This window comes from Mangifera indica, unplaced genomic scaffold (genome assembly GCF_011075055.1).
Source record: "Mangifera indica cultivar Alphonso unplaced genomic scaffold, CATAS_Mindica_2.1 Un_0027, whole genome shotgun sequence".
Taxonomy (NCBI): Eukaryota; Viridiplantae; Streptophyta; class Magnoliopsida; order Sapindales; family Anacardiaceae; genus Mangifera; species Mangifera indica.
The window spans coordinates 300,448-321,442 of record NW_025401119.1 but is presented as its reverse complement, the minus strand read 5'-3'; the positions used below and the strand labels follow the sequence as shown (position 1 = coordinate 321,442).

The following is a 20,995-nucleotide window of genomic DNA, read 5'->3' as shown; positions in this document are numbered from 1 at the left end:
GTCGACGCCCACACAGCAACCAACCTTTCACCATTTAATATTACATGAAATTCTCCTATCATCGTTGAAGTGAGACCAAGAGGAGATAAAAGTTGACAGAGTCAGACTGACAACAATTTCCTTTTCACAGTCATTGGATTCTTTTGATGTAATCTTATCATTCTCATTTATTATGGTTTTTCTCGATAATCTCTTTCAACCCCCTCTCATCTACATTTTTTTTAGTTTGACCCATACAGTTTCACATTTGCTTTGATTTAACATAAAAGATATTTTTGTAAAATTATATCTTAACACTCTTTTATTATCGTCAGCATAATAATGATTTATACATTCTAACTTTATTAAACATAATAATAAACTTTACAAATAATCTTCTTCATTCATTGATATTGCAAATAAACTTTTTCATTTTATAGCTGAACCCAAACTAAACCCGAACATGATTAGAAGGAAAATGGTAGGACGAGGTGCAAATAAAAAGAAAAACACATACAAGATCTCCCACAATATTTCTACCCAAAAAGTTAAAAAAAAAAAAAAGGGGAATTTATATATAGCTGTCCAAAAACTCTGTTGGGTCATTTGATTTGGTAGAAGAGAATGTTGATTAATTTCATTGACGAGGAATATATTTCTTTTTCAGTCTGATCATGCATTCAGTTATTTGGTCTGCAACTTTAGCTCCAATTGCATATCATCACTTAATGTTAGGTTACTAGTATTGTCATATACCATGTGCCATTCTAGAGATGCAGATAACTTGGTAAAGCAATGAAGATGTTTAAAAACTAATATTATTCACCATTGGTGGAATATTCTTCTGGATTATATAGATAATTTCTCCTAATGTCATGGTATAATCTGAGTACATTTATATCTGCATTTGCATAAGTTTGAATGGGGTCACAGCAAATGAACAAGCCAGCCAGTCCAAACTTCCATTTACTATCTAGGCCAATTGGTAGAATCTTTTAGATCTATAAAGATGCCCAAAACATGAGCATGAAAAGATCCGAATGGGAAAAAGATGCAGAAGCTACCCAAACCAATTAGATCAGGGGGCAATCAATAGAAAAAGGAAGTATCTTCCCCAGGGCCAAATCCATAAGGCACAACATCCTTATCTTCAATTTCACATTCTTTTGATGCAATTCTGGTGGCTTGCTTCATCTGTGAGGAAGATAGCAGAGTGTTTCGATTGAATGATCATGACTTTTCTGATACTTAGGGCCAGCCCCTTCTTGAATCTGCTTAACACATCTCTCTTTCAAATTCTGTTCACACTAGATCGAAACCTTTTGTGAGACACAGAGTTGTTGGTGGCAGAGATAAAAACTGAAAGCTTGAATGCTTAACCATAGCTACACCCAGTAAATGACTTTGTTTAGCATAATGCTGCATGATACCAAATTTCATTCATGGAAGGACCTACACTTGTGATGATTATTAATCCCTCCCATTGCGCTGATTCCTATGGTGAAACCCTTAAGCTCAAATTCTAACCATTGTCACCAATAATCACCACAAGAGCACTGTCCATCCTTGAAACAGTGGAATCTATGGGTATCCCTGACAGTGATTTCCCTCCCAGAAATAGCGGACAAAAATTTGATTGCATTGTGGCAATCTCCACATATTCTCAAATTCTTTACTACAAGTATCGGTTCCCCATCTTTACTTGAGAGCAGCCCAAATGCAACTGCTAGCTTCTCACTGTGATGCACCAATAGTTTCTCCTTCTCTCCATGCTCTATTTCATCATCCTTAACCAAAGCCCATCTCACATCTGGGACATAGCCTGCTCGTTTCATCTTCATTGACATCTCCTCCAGGTACACATGAATTTCCTTTATCATTGGGTGTGAACTATCTCCAGCCACAAAGACATGTACCCTTTTGTTCACTTCAATCCAACTACAGCCAGGTTTCTTCTTCACACCTCTATCACGCATCAGCTTTCTAATTGTAGCCACCTCTTCCCATTTACCAGCGCTTGAATAGATATTTGCAAGCATAACATATGGAACAGCATTTGAGGGTTCCAGCTGAAGTAACTGATTAGCTGCTTTCAATGCTAGCTCCGTGTTTCCATGTGTTCTACAGGCACTGAGTAGTGCTGCCCAACCAAATGTGCCAGGGCTAACAGGCATCGCCTCAATGAGCTTCTCAGCTTCAGTCAGTTTGCCTGCTCGGCCAAAAAGATCAATCATGCATGAATAATGTTCAGCTTCTGGTTCAATTCCAAATTGATCTGTCATTATGCTAAAGTATTTCTGACCCTCCTGAACTTTTCCAGTGTGCACACATGCAGAAAGGACAGAGATGAAGGTTACACTTGTGGGGGGAATATTTTTCTGCAACATCCATTCGAAGAGATATAATGACTCCATTTCTACCCCGTGCTGTGCATAACCTGCAATCATTGAATTCAATGAGACAGTATTGTACTCTGGCATCCTATCAAATAACCATCTTGCATCTTGAAGGTTCCCGCATTTGGAATACATAGCTACAAGGGCATTATTTACTGAGATCTGGTTTGAAGGGATGAAAGATTTAATTGTTAATGCATGAATCTGTTTTCCTACAGACGGAGACAAACTGGAGCATGCACTAATAACACACACAAAGCTACAATCATCAGGGCAATAACCAACTTGTTGCATCTTCCTAAAACACTCAAGAGCATCTTCGCTGAACTCCTCACTTTGTGAATACCCAGATATCATAGTGTTCCAAAGAACCAGATCTGGACTACGAATTTCCTCAAAGACCTTTCTACAATCTTGCATTCCGCCACTACATTTTGCATACAAATCAATCAAACCACTTCCTACATGAGAATTCTGATGAAACCCACATTTAATCAATTTCGCATGAAACTGAAGACCACCCAACAAATCCTCCACACATGTGAACGCGGTCAAAATTGTGGCTAAAGTAAACATATCAACAACTACTCCCATACGAACCATTTCTTGAAACAGTTCTAACGCCTTCTCTCCCTTCCTATGCTGCCCATATGCAACAATCATAGAGTTCCAAGAAACCTCATCTTTAATCTCATCCATCTCATGAAACACTCTTTTCGCCTCATCCAATAACCCCTTTTTACCATAATAAGTAAGAAGCGAATTATTCACGGAAGTATAATTGTCAAATCCACCATAAACAGTAAAACAGTGCAACTGTTTCATTAGAAAAACATCGTTACAACAGGCAGTAATCACCCCAGATAACGTAAAGCCATCCATGTCAAAACCCCTGTCTTTCATATCCTTAAACAAGCTTAATGCTTGTTCAGTTTCTCCACAATCCGCATAAGCCGAAATTAACGTGTTATACGAGACCAAGTCCGGCTGGGGAATTTGATCAAACAGTTGATGAGCAATGTTCAAACATGAAACTTTCGCATAACCGGCTATGAGAACATTAAAGGAGAAAATATTGGGGTTCTGGGTTAGGTTAAAAGAGTGGTGGGCAGAAGAAATGCAACCGCATTTGGAGTAGAGGAGGATGAAATGGTTGGAAAAGTAGGTAGAGGGATGTATGAGGCTTTTGAGGTAGAGTGCATGAAGGGTTTTGCCTGTTAAAATGTCTCTTTGAGCTATGCATGTTTTCAAAAGGTGGCGGAAGGTTTGGAGAGTCAATGTCCATGAGATTTGGTTCATCAAGTATGCAGAACTTGGAACGAATTGACATTGAGCGATCTCTTCTACGCTTTTATACTTTTCTTCGTTTGCTGGCCTTTCGGCTATCGGTATTCAGTCCATCAGTGCCCGGACCTAGGCAGTCCATCAGTGGCCGCAAGACCCAAGTCTATCTTTAGAAAGACTTGAAACCCGTTAGTACTTGGGCTCAAACCCCAATTCCTTTCTGACAACTCTGAAGCCCATTACTATGTCTCCTTAAAACCCAAGCGTTGTATTTAGGGTTAGATTATATGCAGGATGCTCAGGCTAGAAACATAGCTGGGATTGACGAATCAAGCCGGAGCTTAAAATTGAACATGTTTTTATAAATAAGTCAAATTTGATCTAATTTGAATATTTAAGTTTAAACTGATTCATGCATCACTTAGATCACATCTAAAGTTAATTTTTTTTAAATAGACTTAGAGTCTCAACTTGTCGATCTTGAATTAATCTTAAACTGAATATATGTGGAGCCTAACAATCATTTCCCTCTGGAAGGAAGTTTATCTTAGTACGACTTTTAGTGCCTACTCTAAAATTTTTAACGCCTACTATGACTAGGCATTGGAGCCCAAGTCTATCTCTGGCAGTCTTGAAGCCCATTATTTGGTCGCCTTAAAACCCAATCTAAAAATTTGGAGCCCATTAATATGTTTTTTGAAAACTTTTGAAACTCAACATCATTGAAGGACAGGGTTGATTCAAATTGGTCTAAACTCAAATAAAGTTAAGCTTGAGCTTGGTTCAAATTTGATAAGTTAGCAGTTTCTGTAGTTCAAGATCGGCTCAATATGCAAGTTTATAGCTCGAGTTTGATTATAATCTTACTTGTTTGTGTACATGAGTCAAACGTATCTTAAAATTTAATTTGTCTTAGATTGAAATTTAACCCATTTAATATGTTAGGTAAATATGGACATTCATACATCAACAGGTTTATGGTTGTGAATTCCATAAAAATATTTGACATCCAAACAGTAAAAATTAGAAATTACACATATTTACATTGAACATTCGACTAAGTATATTGTTTTTTTTTTTTTTAAATCCTAGAAAACATCAAGTATCGAAACACAATTGTATAATCATGGTTCCCACAGTCTCAACTATGTTAGAAGACATCAAATTGGAGAAATGTTCCTTGAACTTTGAATTGGATTTACACTACAACAACCCTTTGATCTAGTGTGAGAGCTTCAATAATATGTCCAAAATATTAGATGTCAAGCAAAGTAGGTGACAACACCAAACAAAAAAGTATGCGTTATCAATGTAAAAGATTTAACATTCAAGTTAGAGATGCCATTATGACTACATAATATCAACAAAACAAGATACTATTGAATCAACAAAAACAAGAAAAACAAAAACACATTTGCTGTAAATTACTGGTGTTCCATTATACCCAATCACAAACTTACTATGCAATTATTATGTCACACCAAGAAGACAACAAAAAACCAAATCCATGATGTGAATGATACCAGCCAACCATTATCCATGATGCAATCAAGTAGTTGTCGTATGTATAGATCCAACCAAATTCTAATACCAGTCAGTCAAATTAAACTCTACATAAACAATTGAGTAGACAATCTAGACAAGTTAAAGTATCAAGTCGACCTGTGGCATGCCCTATTCTCCCTTGAAAAAACATGGCTTAAGAGGGTATAAGTTGCAATTTTATAAGTTGTGTTAGGGTTGCGAATTGTGTGAACCGTGTTAAGGGTTTTAGGGTTTGACCCATGAGCCGACTTGACACAAGCTTAAAAAAAATTAAAAATTAAAAAATCTATAAATGTATAATATGACAGGTTGATATGTTAAAACACGTGAGTCAGTCTACTAAAGGTCCACAGAAGCACAACTCAGAAGCTTTGGATTGTATCCCAAACCTTACTATATTGCATGTCTTAGCACAACATGACTTACTACTATGTTTAAGACAATCCAACCAAAGTACATGACTAAATTGGTAACACAACATGAACAACTAAATTATTGTATGTACAAAACCAATACTAAAAAACATGTAAGTTCTTAACATATAAAAATGGTTGATCAACTGCATCCAAACTTTGTATTTGAAATCACATCCATAACATTATCAACACCTTTGGGGATAATATCAGGAGAAGAGAACATATGACAGAAACATGTTTTGTACTAAAATATAAAAATTTTAAGCACACATGATAAATTGTTTTGGATTTTATATATTGATGGAACTTGCTTCCTCAGTGTAATGGTAATGGAATCTCAATTTCAGTTACAAATTTTACCTACATGAACATAAATGAAAGGAAGTTAAACTTATATCATTAAAGAAAAAAAAAAAAAAGAAAACCTCAAGGAAAATTGAATAGCATATGAAAGTAAGTAAACAAGTACCAAATTGGATTTTTTGCACTCTTTGCATTGCTTTGATCCAGTCACCCCCACTAAGAAGCATTGGACAGTATTTGGAGATTGAGATGCTCTGTAAGGATCAATTACTCTCGAAGCAGCACTAAACGTTTACTCTAAAGCTACTGATGTTATTCAAATTGTTATATTTTTAGCACCCATTTGACTAAGCACTTACTTCAATTGATTTGCCGTGCACCACTGAAAGGCTTTAAAATCTGATGCTTCATTCCCCTCATCAGTGTATATACACGATTCTTCAAGGTAAGCATCGATCTCAGATTTCATAGTGGGTTTAACTTCAACTTTCTTAGTGTGTTATCTTAATCTTTGCCAACCTAAAAAGATTTCATGTTAACAATTGGAGAGCCAGATGCTTTTCCTACAAAAATAATATGTAAAAAAATAACTGTTTCAACAAAAATAAAGTTTAATACTAAACTTGATCTAGTGGATTGTGATTGTACATTGCTTGCATTTTCTGTTGCAAAAAGTTCTACGTACCGACTATAATCTTGATCAGATCTGTTAATGAAATCGTATTACAAACATGTATTTATACACAACCATCAGGCGTATCAAGAAGTCATTACTATGTAGGCAACTCCTCCGTTTTTTCAGTCACTGGGTATACCAAACAACGCTCTCAAACTAAATATAAGACTGCATCTTAATATTCACATGAAACACAAACGATCAGAGGCTCAAACAGATTCATGAAGTCTACTAGGATATCTATGAACAAGTAGGTGTTCAGGGTGCACAAGTGTGCGTATTATGTGTATAGGGCAAGAAGCTATGAAATTATGAAATCGTGTTTCTTTATATAGAGACCTTGCATGGCCATTCATGATGATGTTCAGTCATATATCCTATGTTTATCTTAGCCGTATAATCCACTAGATTTTGGACAGATAAGATCCATAAATAATCCTTACCAAGAACAAGTTGGGCTTCAATAATGTGTTCGAATTGTTTTAAGATAGTAACACTCTCACTTTGATAGTCTGGACGCTTAAGACATGATTTGATGTTTTTCCTATGGGGTGCCATGGAAAAAGAGTCTTAACATAGACTTGGAAAGTTTTTACTAAAAAAGATAAGAGCTTTTTAGAAGCCTTTTCTTAGCACAAAATTTTTCATTGTAAAAATTCCACCAGTGATAAACATATATAATTAGAATTAAAATTTTAATAAAAAAATATTGATGAATATAAGATTTTAAAGTGGTTTGACTTGTTGTTCAGAAGACTTATGTTTATTTTTTATGCTATTGAGTTTTATGGAGACATTTTAGCATAGTAATGGTATGAGTTAAAAAAATTGTCATCTTTTTATCTTTGCACAATATTGTATTTATATGATAAGTGGAAATGATATTTGGGTAATTACATAGTTGAAAGTAAATATTCTAAATCCGAAAACATTGAATTTAGATGTCTAAGTTGTGATCACATTATACCGTAGAAATCAGAGAAAATTATGCTATTTTATAATAATATGAAATAATTTTTATCCCATAACGATACAAAATAAAGATGAAATGTGACCGATTAAATCATGGAACAACTAAAATTGATTCTTCTTATAGTTTTTCAATATAAAATTTTTTACCCACAGTGAAAGTTATCTCAAGTATAGATAATATGTCTAATTGTTAATTAATGACAATACACCTCTTCAATAGAACTCTGGTGATTTTACTAAAGAAAAGTTTAATTTCGCAACTTGAGCTATAAGCCTTTCTATTTTGTTATGAACAAATAATAAAAAGTAAAGATTGAGGTTTGGAGCGTTAGAAATTTTAGGGAGAAATCTTAAATTCGAGTTTCTATATCATACGTATGAAATCCTCTAATTAATTATAAAAAAAAAAATGGAAAGTTTGAGGTTTGGACTTAAAGTAGATTTACTGAGAGGGAAATTTTGCATCAGATTATAGAAGATTTTGTTGCGAGGAACTTCTCTTCAACCATAAGGGCACTTAAGGCAGCAACAGAGATTAGGTTACAGGGCTTTCTCTTGGGATTTATAATCCATTACCCATTTAATTGGATTTGGGTCCATAACTAAGGATGAATGGCCTATCAATTTAATCGTACCTTCTCGAACTCGTCAATGGACTGAAATAGCTGGTAGGATGAGACCTTGGGTTTATATCATACCTTTAACTAGTAAGCAATGGCGTAAATTATTTATATTTATATTTAATTTATATTTTAAATATATCGTTCTGAATTTTTAAATTCAAAATATATTAAACATATATTTTATATATTTTTTATATTAAATATATTTTTTGCTCTTTTTTACCTTTTTATGAATTTTTAAAATACAAAATATCTCTTATATTTTCAATTAATTACTATAATGTTATAATTATATAAAACTAAAAACTCAATTTTTTGTCATCCAAATTTCTAATGTGCATTTTACATTTTCAATGTCTATGAGGGTATTTCATAGATCTCTCATACACGTTTAATTTTCTTAGCTCAAACATCAACAAATCATAATATTTTGGTGATGATTTGATAAATATATTATGTTATATAAGTTTAATATCCAATTAGATACTTTATATTTGAATTATTGCATTGATTTTAATTAAAAGATATATGAAAAATATAAAAATTATGATTAAAATTATCATATTTTTAAAATCATAATATTAATGATGTGTCTTATTAAACCTATATATATATATTTTATATATTTTTTGTATCTAAATTTTATGATTTTTTTAAATATATTTTTTATTTTTTGTCGTATTATACTGATGTAACTCTCAAACATATCTTTTCGATTTCATAATTACTAACTACGATACGATTGATGGCCCTTCTTTCTAACTTTTGTCCATTTTCGTCAGATTTTTTGTTTTGTATCGCCTTTCGCTTTCAGCCCAAATCATATCAATCCTTTTTTTGTTTTAAAATAGGCCAAATGAGTATACTATTTTTCTAAATTCACACTATTTAATTTCGAAAAACTCATTTATCCACTTATAGACCATTAAAGTTAATAAAACTTTAATCCCTTAAAATTTTATCTCATTTTCTCTCATAAATCATAAGAACTAATAATTTTCCTCATAAACCAAATTTTAAAAAACAACATTATCCCTCTTAGGGTTTTATTTTCAATTTCTTAGACATCTTTAATGTCATTGTTGACAGTCTCTCCCTCTTAATACTTCCTCTTCCTCTTCTTCTATCAGTATCTATCTTGACATCTCTCTCTCCTTCAACAGGCTACTCAAACAAGAAGACGAAGAGTTTCGTTTGAAAAACACCATCGGAGAAAGGGAAAACATCGGGAGAGACAGACTACTAGCAATAGCACTAGAGATGTCGCTACAAATTGAAAATTAAATCTTAGGAGATAAAATATTGTTTTTTTTTTATTTTTAAGTTTGACCTAAAGGGAAAATTTTTAGGTTTCAGATTTTATAAGAGAAATGAGATAAAATTTTAGTTTATTTTAATATTGTAAGTAAAATGATGATTTTACCCTTAAAACTAACAGATATAATTATTTATAGATAGGTTAATATATTTGTTAAAATTAAAGAGCGGGAATCTTGTAAAGTAGCATATTTTGGGTGGGAATAAGTCCTTTGGTCTTTAAAATATGAACCTAATTATCATTTGCAGGTCTATTAATTTTAATTAATATAATGTCCAAAAGTTTTTTTTTCTAAATATATAAATTCAAATAACTATGTTAAGTAGGTTGCCTTGATTTGGGTATAACGCTATTCAAATAACTTTAAGGGTGCGTTTGGTTGATGATTTTTAAAATTACATTGATAATCTATCTTTTATTCCCTTGTTTGGTTTGTCAGTAATAAAAGATTACAGTAATCTTTAATTACCAATGCTGAAGTGGCAGATAATATAGGTGGTAATCTGATTACCACCTTCACCTTAGGTATTTAAAGATTACTGGGGTAATCTTGAGTTTATTATAGAAAAATTATTATGTATTAATTTTTTGAGATCAAAATAAATTTATTTTTAATTAATATGACAAATAATATAAAAAATATTTAAAAATAATTATATTTAAGGACATTTAAGTAAAATAATTTATTAGTAATATTTTATTACCTTTAACCAAACACAATAATTATTTATACCTATCAAATTTTATCAAATATAGTAATCATTTATACCCAGTAATCTTCTAAGTAATCTATCTTCAAGGTAATCTTTCTATTTTAGTAATCAAACATTACTTAAACCAAACGCCCCTAAGTTTTTAATGATGGTACAAGCTTAAACACAATATTGCTGGACTGAATGGTCAATTTAAAACATTTGATAGGGGTAGGCCCATGCCGAATAAAGTCGTACTTTTGCGTAATTAGGTCCCATTTAACCCGTTTCAAGTGTTGTCACTATATATATATTTTTAAATATTTTGCATACAAATAAATTAACATGTAAAATATCTACAAATATTTAATTTATCAATTTTTTAAAACACTTAAATAACTAAAAATATAACATTATTATTTATATTTATTAAATTTTATTAATTACAATCATAATTCGTACACAATAATTTTTTAAATAATTTATCTTTAAGATAATATTTTAATTTTAATAATAAAATGTTTCTTAAATCTAATATTACTTTACAATACCAATTAGTTTCTATTAATATTTCGTCACTTATTTTTTTTTTTTAAAGTTCCGTTTATTTTGTTTCATATTAAACTGTGATGAGAGAAGATTCGTTGAAAGTGTTAAGGAGAAATGTAGATTTAGCATAAATTGGCCTACTTAAACATTACTATTATTATTTTAATAAAATTTAAAAGTTTATAAATATCTCAGTAACCTAGTGAAAATAGAATTTAGGAATGGTACTTGTAAAATCACATAGACATACCTAGGATGTCTCGGATCACGTAGTGGAGTCAAACCCTAGAAGTAATTAAGGACCCACCAAGGGGGATGATACAAGCAGCCTACTGTCACAATTGCTCTCATTATAATTATTTTACTATATATATATATATATATATATATATATATATATATATATATATGTATGTATGTGTGTGTATATATATATATACAAGTATATTGTAATATAATATGATACAAATGAAAACAATATATATTTAAAGATATATTAAATTAATGGAAAAAAGATAATTTTTCATTCAAGTTTTAGTTTAATTTCAAAATCATATTTACAATAGATAAAAAATTTAAATACTTACCCATAAACTAATTACTATCCAAATTTTAAGTTAGAGATAGAGATAAAATCGTCATTTTACCTATAAATCATAAAATATAAATAATTGATATAATTTTTTCCTCTTAATTTAGAAAACTCACATTTATCTCTGATGACTTAGGAAACTAGCCGGTGATTGGGAAAAAACGGAGATCTTCTTCGACGAAGGACGATCTGGATAACAAAAGGTCATCTAAATAGGAAAGAAGAGACGAAGGACGACACATCATCGTCCTTCGTCATCGCATGTGGATGACATGATGAAGGACGATGAAGAGTCGTCTTTTGTTGTCGCGTTTGGATGACTGTTTTTTGTTGTCCTTTGTAGTTGGATCTGAAAGATGAGTGAAAAATGTTGGCCGTCGATCGAAATGATGGTGGCTGGAGAAAGAAACAAACCCTAAGGGGTGAAATTAAACTTTTTAAACTTTGAGAATGAGTTGAAGTATTACTTTTTAAAACTTACGGGGAAATGTTATAAATTTCAAAGTTTTAGGGTTTATGAGTAAAATAATGATAAATGTAGACGGTAGTTAGTCTATAGGTACGTGTTCGAGTTTTCATCTATTGCGAATATAATTTTGTGATTAGAATAAAATTTAAGTGGGAAATAGTCATTTTTTCTAAATTAATATATCATTTAATACTATATATATATATATATATATATATATATATATATATATCTTATAATATAATATATTTTATTAATACAGATCGATATATCTCTGTAGAGAAAATAATAATATAATAGATGTGTATATAAAAAATTTTAAAATTTTAAAAATATTTATAATATTTTTTAAAATAATAATATATCAATTATACTTTTTATTATTTTAAAAGATACATTATACTAAACGACATAATACACAATACAAATATTAGGGGGAGTTGGCACCAGGTGGAGTCTCCAAAATGGGAAGGCATTGAAGTGAGCAGTCACTCTCAAGCTAGGCTGGACTGAGTAGCAATCTGGAACGCAATAAGGGCAAGCTTGATTGCTTGGTTGGGGCTGTTTGATTTGAATTTGTACACCAAGTTATTCCAAGAGAGCCTCGAAAAGTCCAGGTTCCTCGTTGTGCACATTTACGCAACTCCATACTTCATCATTGTCCCTCACGACCCACCTGCTTATACCAATTACAAAATGAATGCAAGCACTAAATTTAAACTTGCTTATGTACGGCCTGGGTCCTCATCTCAGTCTACAAATTCTAGTGTGATTTCTGTATTATGAAATTCACAAGAATAATTTGGCACGTTGACCCACCTGCGTACAATTTAAAAAATGTTTGCTAGGCATCCAAAAAAGACCAAAGCAAAGGCCCTGGGATTTCACTCCTCACACGTACATGAAACCATTGAAAATCTAAAATAAAACAAACAGTCTTGTGATTTTCATTTGTGAAGGCTTTTTATTGACTTCTATAAATATTTCTATCAATGTGAATTGTTGTCTATGTGTCATTCAAGTTTAAAGAACTTAATTTTAACGCATGTACGATTAGATCAACCTTATTATTTGACATTAATTTGTTCAGTTACAAAATATTTTGGACACGGACTGATCAACCATTTAATTTAAATTGATCTTATATGAAGACAATGAAGTTAGGTTTATCTATTCTCGCAACCTCTCATTTTCATACAAAGACATATATAAAACTTTTGACTTTTGGTTTTTCCACATCTTAAGTAATATGTAATTATCAATTCTATCGTTAAGGAGAAAATTCAATGATGTTGCATTGATTACAAATAGCTCATCGACATTGAATAATTTTGAACGTAACTGACGTAATTTCATGACTTAATTTGATCAATCCAATCAACGGTTGAAAGAAGCTTAAATCTCAATATGATTTGTGAAGAGAAGACTCAGGTTTTACTCAAGCCTATCTAGCTTATTGGAATTATACGTGTTCTGACTCCACAAATTTAGTAAATAAGGTTGGTATGCATAGTTATCGTTGGTTGACTTACATATGTTAAAATAGATATAGAAGCATCAATTTCAATGAGAAAGACAAAGAGATAGATTCATGGAGAGATATAGATGAGAGTGAGAGGGGCCTACGTTGTTGAAAAAGGAAGCAAATGAGCCATGGCCGTGTCTCCTAGGAAGATTGTGAGGAATGGACTAACGTGAGCTTCCTGTTATTTGTCACCAACGCGTGAATATGGTCCCTGACGCTGAGGCTACATTTATTCTACATTCATGTGTTTAACTGGCTGTGGTGGGGGCAAGTAAACGAGGGTTTCACGTGCCCTAATAAACCTTATTCTACTACAAACCACGTGCCCCCCTCAATTATTCAAAAGATATTTCCCTTCATATCATCTAAACGCCCCATTTTAGGGCTAACATGATTCCCAAATTCTAATTTTACTTATCAAATGTCATAGGGTGCTGAGTGTAGAGGACAATAGTTTGATATTTTATATATATATATGTTATGGACAAACCAATAATTCTCTTGCCATTAAAAACAAATTTATGATAATCTAATATATGATAAAATAGAGATTTCTCATCATGTTTTCACTTGTCATCCCATAGTTATGCTCACAAATTATTTCAATTAGATCAGCAGCCCTAGGGGAGGACCCATTTGTTGCTTGGTAAGAAGTATTAAGGGACCCTATTACACGACCTGTCCATAGATTACAAAATAAACAATGCTATCTGTAATAATTTTGAGTATATAAATGGATATATATTTTATATGTGTCACAATGTGATTAGATATTACTTTATTCTTAATTCAAAATCATCAATCAAGATACCTATAGTGTTATTGTTTGGATTATTAGTTATTGTTTGTGTAAGTTTATATATTAGGGTTTTTTATTCACACCCAAATTAGGAAGACGTTTTGCCCTAATCAAATTTTTAGATGGAATTTTGCTATAATAGTCTCTTTCTAATTTGACAATCCATTTCTTAAGGTACTTAACTGATAAACTAGCTAGTTTATATGTAAAAAATTCTCCATCCAATTTAACAATATCCAATACTAATTTGGTTTTCAGTATAAATCCCAAGAAGATAATGCTCTACAGTAAAGTCCCAATTATTTAGGGACTTCGAAACTCAGCTTTCAATCTATTTATCTTACCATAAATTAACAAAAAATTATGAATGTGGACTTGCTTTTTTGTAATTAATCTCCTCTATTATCAATGATTTAATCCTCGCCAATAATGCGCGCTCTTCATTAAGTCTTATCTAAACTAAACACCTTGATACAAACGGTAAACTTGCTTTCAACACGAAATTCCCAAGTTTAGATTTCGGATAACATCCTTAAGTCTGATTAATTAAAAATAACAAACCCCATATAACAGTTAATTTATGAGTGTAGACTCCATTGGAAAAGAAGTACCGTAATTGGGCTGCCCTGAAGTTGATTTTTGTGGGTAATTAATTTCTAGCTTCTATTTCTAAGATGTGGCTTGGATGTTTGTCTGCTTATTAACACTGATGTCCATGAACTTGTACATGCCAAAAGAGGGAGAGAGGCCAGGTGGTGAGTAATGTAATGCAATTAGTGACCCACTTGAAATTCAATATCCTAAACGGATCAAGAAAGTTAAATCATCCTTAGCTGTCTCTGCTTTTTCATTGATTCGAATGCGATAAATTAGATTAAAATTATGGTACAATGTGAAGAAAAAGTCCTTCAAATCTGGGAGCGGACTCAGGCCACCCTAACCTAACCTTTGCTTCTTTGTTAAGGAAACACACTGATGATGTAAACACGACCAGTCCCTTTTAATAACATTTTTGTCTTTTTAGTATAGTCAGCACTGCCACTGCGAAGAGTATGGTTTTCATGACTTCTCTTCTTCATGTTATTAAGAATGTTTAGAATGGGTCACAGTGAAATCTGGGAGCAAAAACAAAAGGCGGAATCAGAAGTTGATTTGGTTCATGGTAATCTGTAACCAGATAGACAAATCCATACACATGATACAATTTCAACCACATATTGTACTCATAATTAATACACTTAATAAATCAGAGTTTTAGATTTTTTTTTTTGAAAATTCTCATATTTTATTAATTTTGTTAACTCTATGATCTAATAACCAATATTATTTTTATTATATTAAATAAGTAAAAAATTAGATCTTAATATATCATCAATAAATTTTGAATCTACTCTCACACCCCATCTTTACATTCAATCATCCATTTGGGGAGTCATTTTATTATAATGAGGTTATATTAAAAAGCATTTTCTTCCTACGTGGAGATATACTGAAATGTTTGACCTAGAAATATTTTTCAAATGAATCGTGAACAAAAATTAGGAAATGGAACATAGGCTTTTGGGAGAGAGTAAACGACTAAAGAGAGACCGGAAGCATATGGACCAGGGTGCACAGTTGAGGGTCCAAGTTAGCATAAACTCTGTGGGTCAGTCTAGCCATTTTTAATTAGATTTGTCTCGGTTTTGTTCACTAAACACTAACACGATATTTTCCTCTGGGTCTCAGTTTTTTGTTTCTTTGTTTAGTATAAAATATTTATGAGTAGTGTTATATATATAAAATGTTGTATGATCAAGTTTTATATATAATTTTATATATAAATAATAATATAATATTATATAATTAAATAATTAAAAATAAATTAATATTTAATTATATAATCATATATTATTATTTATGAATAAAATTATTTGCATAATTTTATCAAATATTTATAAACTATACTCTTATTACACCACGCGAGTTACAAGAATTTGGAGTATTCAATGTACAGTTCTGTCCGGCGATGGACCAGAAACATTTTATTTCTCATATTAAAAATAAAGAAATCTATGTCTGTATGGTCTAAATCTGTCTTCGGTCACTCTTTCCTTGCTACAACAATTATATATATATTCAACCTGTGGATTAGAGTTCTCCACTGAACCATCTTCAAACTCCAAATCAACATTTCTTTTCTCTCTGAGATTTGTTCTTTCTCTTCGATACTCCTAATTGTTTTCTTAACAAAACTGAAAATGAAGCTGTTGTCGAGAAAGGCTATGTGCAATTCCCATGGGCAAGATTCTTCATATTTCCTCGGGTGGCAGGAATATGAGAAGAACCCATATGATGAGGTTAAGAACCCTAAAGGAATTATTCAGATGGGTCTTGCAGAGAATCAGGTAACTGAAATTACTAAATACAGTACTTAACTGTATCTTGAAAGTTTATTGAACATAGTATAATCCAAAAACTGGTGAGTTAACTTTTATTTATTTATTCTTATTTGCAGCTCTCCTTTGATCTTCTTGAGTCATGGCTCGCTAAAAACCCAGATGCAGCTGGTTTCAAGAGAGATGGACAATCCATTTTCAGGGAGCTTGCTCTCTTTCAAGATTATCATGGACTCCCAGCATTCAAAAAGGTAAGAGAAAATCCTACTTTTTTGGTCATCTCTATAATTTGTATATCTAACTCTTCTTTGAATACAATTATGCAGGCATTGGTAGACTTCATGTCAGAAATTAGAGGAAACAAAGTAACTTTTGATCCAAGCAATATTGTGCTCACAGCCGGGGCAACTTCTGCAAATGAGAGCCTCGTGTTTTGTCTTGCTGAGCCAGGCGAGGCCTTTCTTCTTCCCACTCCATATTACCCTGGGTAAGTATCTTTGTAAGTACTCTTCCTATTTCTAAAATGGCAAGTAAATATACTTTATGCATAAAATGTACGTTACTGATATATATTTTTTAATTCCTTGCAGATTTGATAGAGATCTTAAGTGGCGAACTGGGGTTCAAATCGTACCAATACAGTGCACAAGCTCAAATGGCTTCCAAATTACTGAAAAAGCTCTTGAAGAAGCTTATCAGCTAGCACAAAAACGCAACCTAAAAGTTAAAGGAGTCCTTGTCACCAACCCCTCCAATCCACTGGGCACAACAATGAGCCTCAATGAGTTGAACCTTCTTGTCAACTTCATTTCTTCCAAAAATATTCATTTAATTAGCGATGAAATTTATTCCGGAACAGTGTTTAGTTCACCAGGCTTCATTAGCATAATGGAAATTTTAAAAGAAAGGAAGCTTGACGATACTGAAGTTTGGAGGAGAGTACATATTGTGTATAGTCTCTCAAAGGATTTGGGCCTCCCTGGCTTTCGAGTTGGCGCAATTTACTCCAACGATGACATGGTTGTGGCTGCAGCCACAAAAATGTCCAGCTTCGGCCTGGTTTCTTCCCAAACTCAATATCTCCTCTCAGCCATGCTTTCTGACAAGAAGTTTACAAAGAACTACATTTCTGAAAACCAGAAGAGGCTTAAACAAAGGCAAAAGAGGCTCGTCTCAGGGCTTGAAAAAGCTGGCATCAGCTGCCTTAAGAGCAATGCCGGTTTATTTTGTTGGGTTGACATGAGGCATCTTTTGAGCTCTAACACATTTGAAGCAGAGATGGAACTATGGAAAAAGGTCATTTATGATGTCAAGTTAAACATCTCTCCTGGGTCTTCATGCCGTTGCACCGAGCCTGGATGGTTCAGAGTTTGCTTCGCTAACATGTCAGAAGAAACTCTAAAGCTCTCCATGCAACGTTTGAAGGTTTTTGTGGACTCAACCACTAAAACGAACCATTCAAGAAGAAAGTCCCTCACCAAGTGGGTTTTCTGGCTATCCTTCCACGACTGTGAAATCGTTAACGGTGAACGATAGTCTGGTGTAGGGCTGGATTCGAGCCTAGCCGAGCTTGAGCTCGTTTATATAGTTGGCTCGAGCTCAACCGAGCTCGGCTAAGGCCGGCTCATTTCGGGTTTGAATTCGGCTTGATTCGGTTCAACTCATTTTTCGTTATCAAAACGACATCGTTTTTAATATATATTGGTCAAAATGACGTCGTTTTGTATCAAAAATTTTAATTAGAAAATCTGACGAGTAGTTTGAGCTCGAGCTCAGCTATGGCCGACCCGTTTCGGGCTCGACCGAGCCAAGCTCGAGCTGGCTTGGCTCAAATCCAGCCCTAGCTTGGTGGCAACTTTTCCAAATATTTTTTGTTGGGTCTTTTTCATATATTACTCAAAAACATTAGACAGGTGAACTCTGTCCACAAGTCAATGTGGATTAGAAGTGGTTTAATTAATTTAGTCCCATTTTGTAATTCTAAATCTGAAGCTCTTACCTTGCATGAAATCTTCTTCAAAAGCTCAAATGACAATATAATGTAACTATCCGTGATTAGTCTATAAATTATCATAATAAAAATTAATTAACTTCTTCCTTTATTTTCTTAATTTAAGTGTATGAACATTATTATTAAAATTTCTTGCAGTAGTATTTGGGGACGTACGACTTGTAATGTTGCCAGCGAGATAAACAGATGTAGGCGGTGACTTAGGCTGTCGGCATCGGCCGGTCCTCTATTAATTGAAGACGTGTGAGAAGGAAACTCTTGATATATATATATATATATATATATATATATATATATATATATATATATATATATAAACAATAGAGTAAAAGAACATTCATATTCTTGTTAGGGTTTAATTGTTATAGATGCACCTTCCCTTTTAGGGTTTGAAACAAAGCCAGGAATGAATATATGATAAAGACTTTAACACTTGGACACTTCTATGTCTCTCGTCAAATTATTCGTCGCCTACCAAACGATCAGAGAGGATTTGGAAGAGTGATAAATAAGAAATTTTAAAGATTAATGCTTTGTGAACTTGATAGGATTATTAATTAAGGGGCTTAAAAAGTGTTTTTTCTTGTAGTGTTTCATACGGTTTTTGCGAAAAGAATAATATTATGCATACATACTTTAGAATATATAAATAAATATAAATATAATAAGTTGTTATATGATTTGATATTATTTTATTATTAATTCAAAATTACTTAATCACATAATAACACATTATTTATTTTCAAAAACTGCTATGCATATATGAGTTAAAGGGTGACAAAACAAAGTCATTAATAGTGTTAAATTATTTAGAAAGTGCTTTTCCTGTCAAGTGCTTCCTTGAATTTTATATAATTAACGAAATTAAAAAAAAAAAAAGAGATAGCATGTGTTCTGTTATAGGGAAAAATAATAGAACTACGATTCTATTCTCAAGATCTTTTGGTACTAATTGAATATGATATTTTATTTAGTTAATTAAGTATATGAATTGACTATTAATCTCTTTTTTACTGGGATCATTACCATAATCATATCATTATTTTACCAACCAAATAATATACGCATGTGGTTCCATTATAGTAGAGGGGATTTAATTACTTCATATATGCTATTGAGTACTGAATATTATTTAAGGTCGAGGACCGATCAGTGATGACAAAGAATGAAGGCGACAAATTGAAGATGAGGATATTTGTTTTCGTAGAATAGCTATGGATAACAAGAATCAAACTTTTTTTTTCTGTCAATTTGGTTTTAGAAGAAGACGAATCGTGTTATAGAAGCTTTATCTAGAGCCAATTCAATGGACAATAAATTTGGAGAAGTTGACGAAAACGACGGGTTTTGTATCTTCAACGACACTTGGCATTTAATGATGTCTCTAGAGTGACTGGAATGGGAAGATGGGTGGGAAGTGCTGACACTTAGCTGGAATGAAGAAGATGATTGAAGAAAAGTAAAAACCTTAGGGTCTTATGGTAACTTTTCAAACTTTGAGGGAGATTAATAGTTTTTAAACTTAAAAAAAAAAATAGAAATATTATATATATAAAAAGATATTAAAAATATGGTGGATACAACGGACTAAATTTTTAGATTATATTATATACGAAAATTAATTTGGTTAGTTTCATTGCTGATTTAGGTATGATCCAAGATGGGGATCTCAATGCAACATGTTAAGATATATTTAACAAAAAAGAAAAATCATTTGAACTGTTAAGACAGAAAGTTAATACATCAAGAAAGGAATAGGTTTCTTTCTATATTTGTAAAGCAAAATAAGACTCCACTTAATTTGCAATCAAGATATGTTATTTTTTAAAATTAAAAAATACAATTGATCAAAATCTTAAGAAACCTAGTTTGGTTTTGCTGTTTCCAGTACAGTTCTAAGTGAATACTAAAATTTATTTGAAATTAAAAAAAATAATGAACACTTTTTTTAATAATTGAAAACCAATTTAAATCCACCCCACAATATTCATATCACCCTTAAACTGCAATATTATTTGTCGGGTTGGACCGGAACCGGGTTGACTCAAGATTGAAAGTTGGTTCGGCTCGGTTTGAATTTATTTATTTTAAATATAAACTAAATTCAAGTTAAGAGGTTTGATTTGTTTTAAAACCGAACCGAACTTGAGTTATAGAGAATTCAACTTTGTTTGGGTTGTGAGTTAGATGAATGATTAGATTCAATTTGAACTTGACTCATGATTCAATTCGAATTATGTTAAATAATTGTTAAACAACGTCGTTTTATCAATGAGTCATGAATTCAAACCACGTATATAAGCCACATATCTGAGCTATGAATTTGAATAATAAATTTGAGCAAAACTTGAACTGAACTTAAACCAAACCATTTTTATTCAAACCGAACTCGAACTACCCTTAATGTTGGCACGATAAATTTGAGCCAAACTTTTTTTTTTTCACACCAAACTTGAGCCAAGTGGTGT

General features: G+C 32.2%; 2 protein-coding genes across 2 annotated transcripts; one reads left to right on the top strand and one right to left on the bottom strand.

Moving 5' to 3' along the window:
• Positions 1–781: 781 nt before the first annotated feature.
• On the bottom strand, positions 782–3,772 carry LOC123206187 (pentatricopeptide repeat-containing protein At3g49710-like). The gene has a single exon (XM_044623322.1). The coding sequence runs from the start codon at positions 3,672–3,674 to the stop codon at positions 1,512–1,514; it is 2,163 nt and encodes a 720-aa protein (XP_044479257.1). The 5' UTR covers positions 3,675–3,772; the 3' UTR covers positions 782–1,511.
• A 12,382-nt stretch (positions 3,773–16,154) lies between these two features.
• Positions 16,155–18,159, top strand: LOC123206204 (1-aminocyclopropane-1-carboxylate synthase-like). Its single transcript, XM_044623349.1, has 4 exons — positions 16,155–16,525; positions 16,636–16,767; positions 16,843–17,003; positions 17,107–18,159. The coding sequence occupies exons 1-4, from the start codon at positions 16,379–16,381 to the stop codon at positions 18,050–18,052; spliced, it is 1,386 nt and encodes a 461-aa protein (XP_044479284.1). The 5' UTR covers positions 16,155–16,378; the 3' UTR covers positions 18,053–18,159.
• The last annotated feature ends 2,836 nt before the right edge of the window (positions 18,160–20,995 follow it).

What these genes read in the sequence shown, in the direction of transcription:
- LOC123206187 (XM_044623322.1), bottom strand. Translation starts at nt 3,674, where the DNA reads ATGAACCAAATCTCATGGACATTGACTCTCCAAACCTTCCGCCACCTT.
- LOC123206204 (XM_044623349.1), top strand. Translation starts at nt 16,379, where the DNA reads ATGAAGCTGTTGTCGAGAAAGGCTATGTGCAATTCCCATGGGCAAGAT. An exon ending in GACTCCCAGCATTCAAAAAG is followed by an intron (nt 16,768 to 16,842) that starts GTAAGAGAAAAT and finishes ACAATTATGCAG; the next exon opens with GCATTGGTAGACTTCATGTC. An exon ending in CCCACTCCATATTACCCTGG is followed by an intron (nt 17,004 to 17,106) that starts GTAAGTATCTTT and finishes AATTCCTTGCAG; the next exon opens with ATTTGATAGAGATCTTAAGT.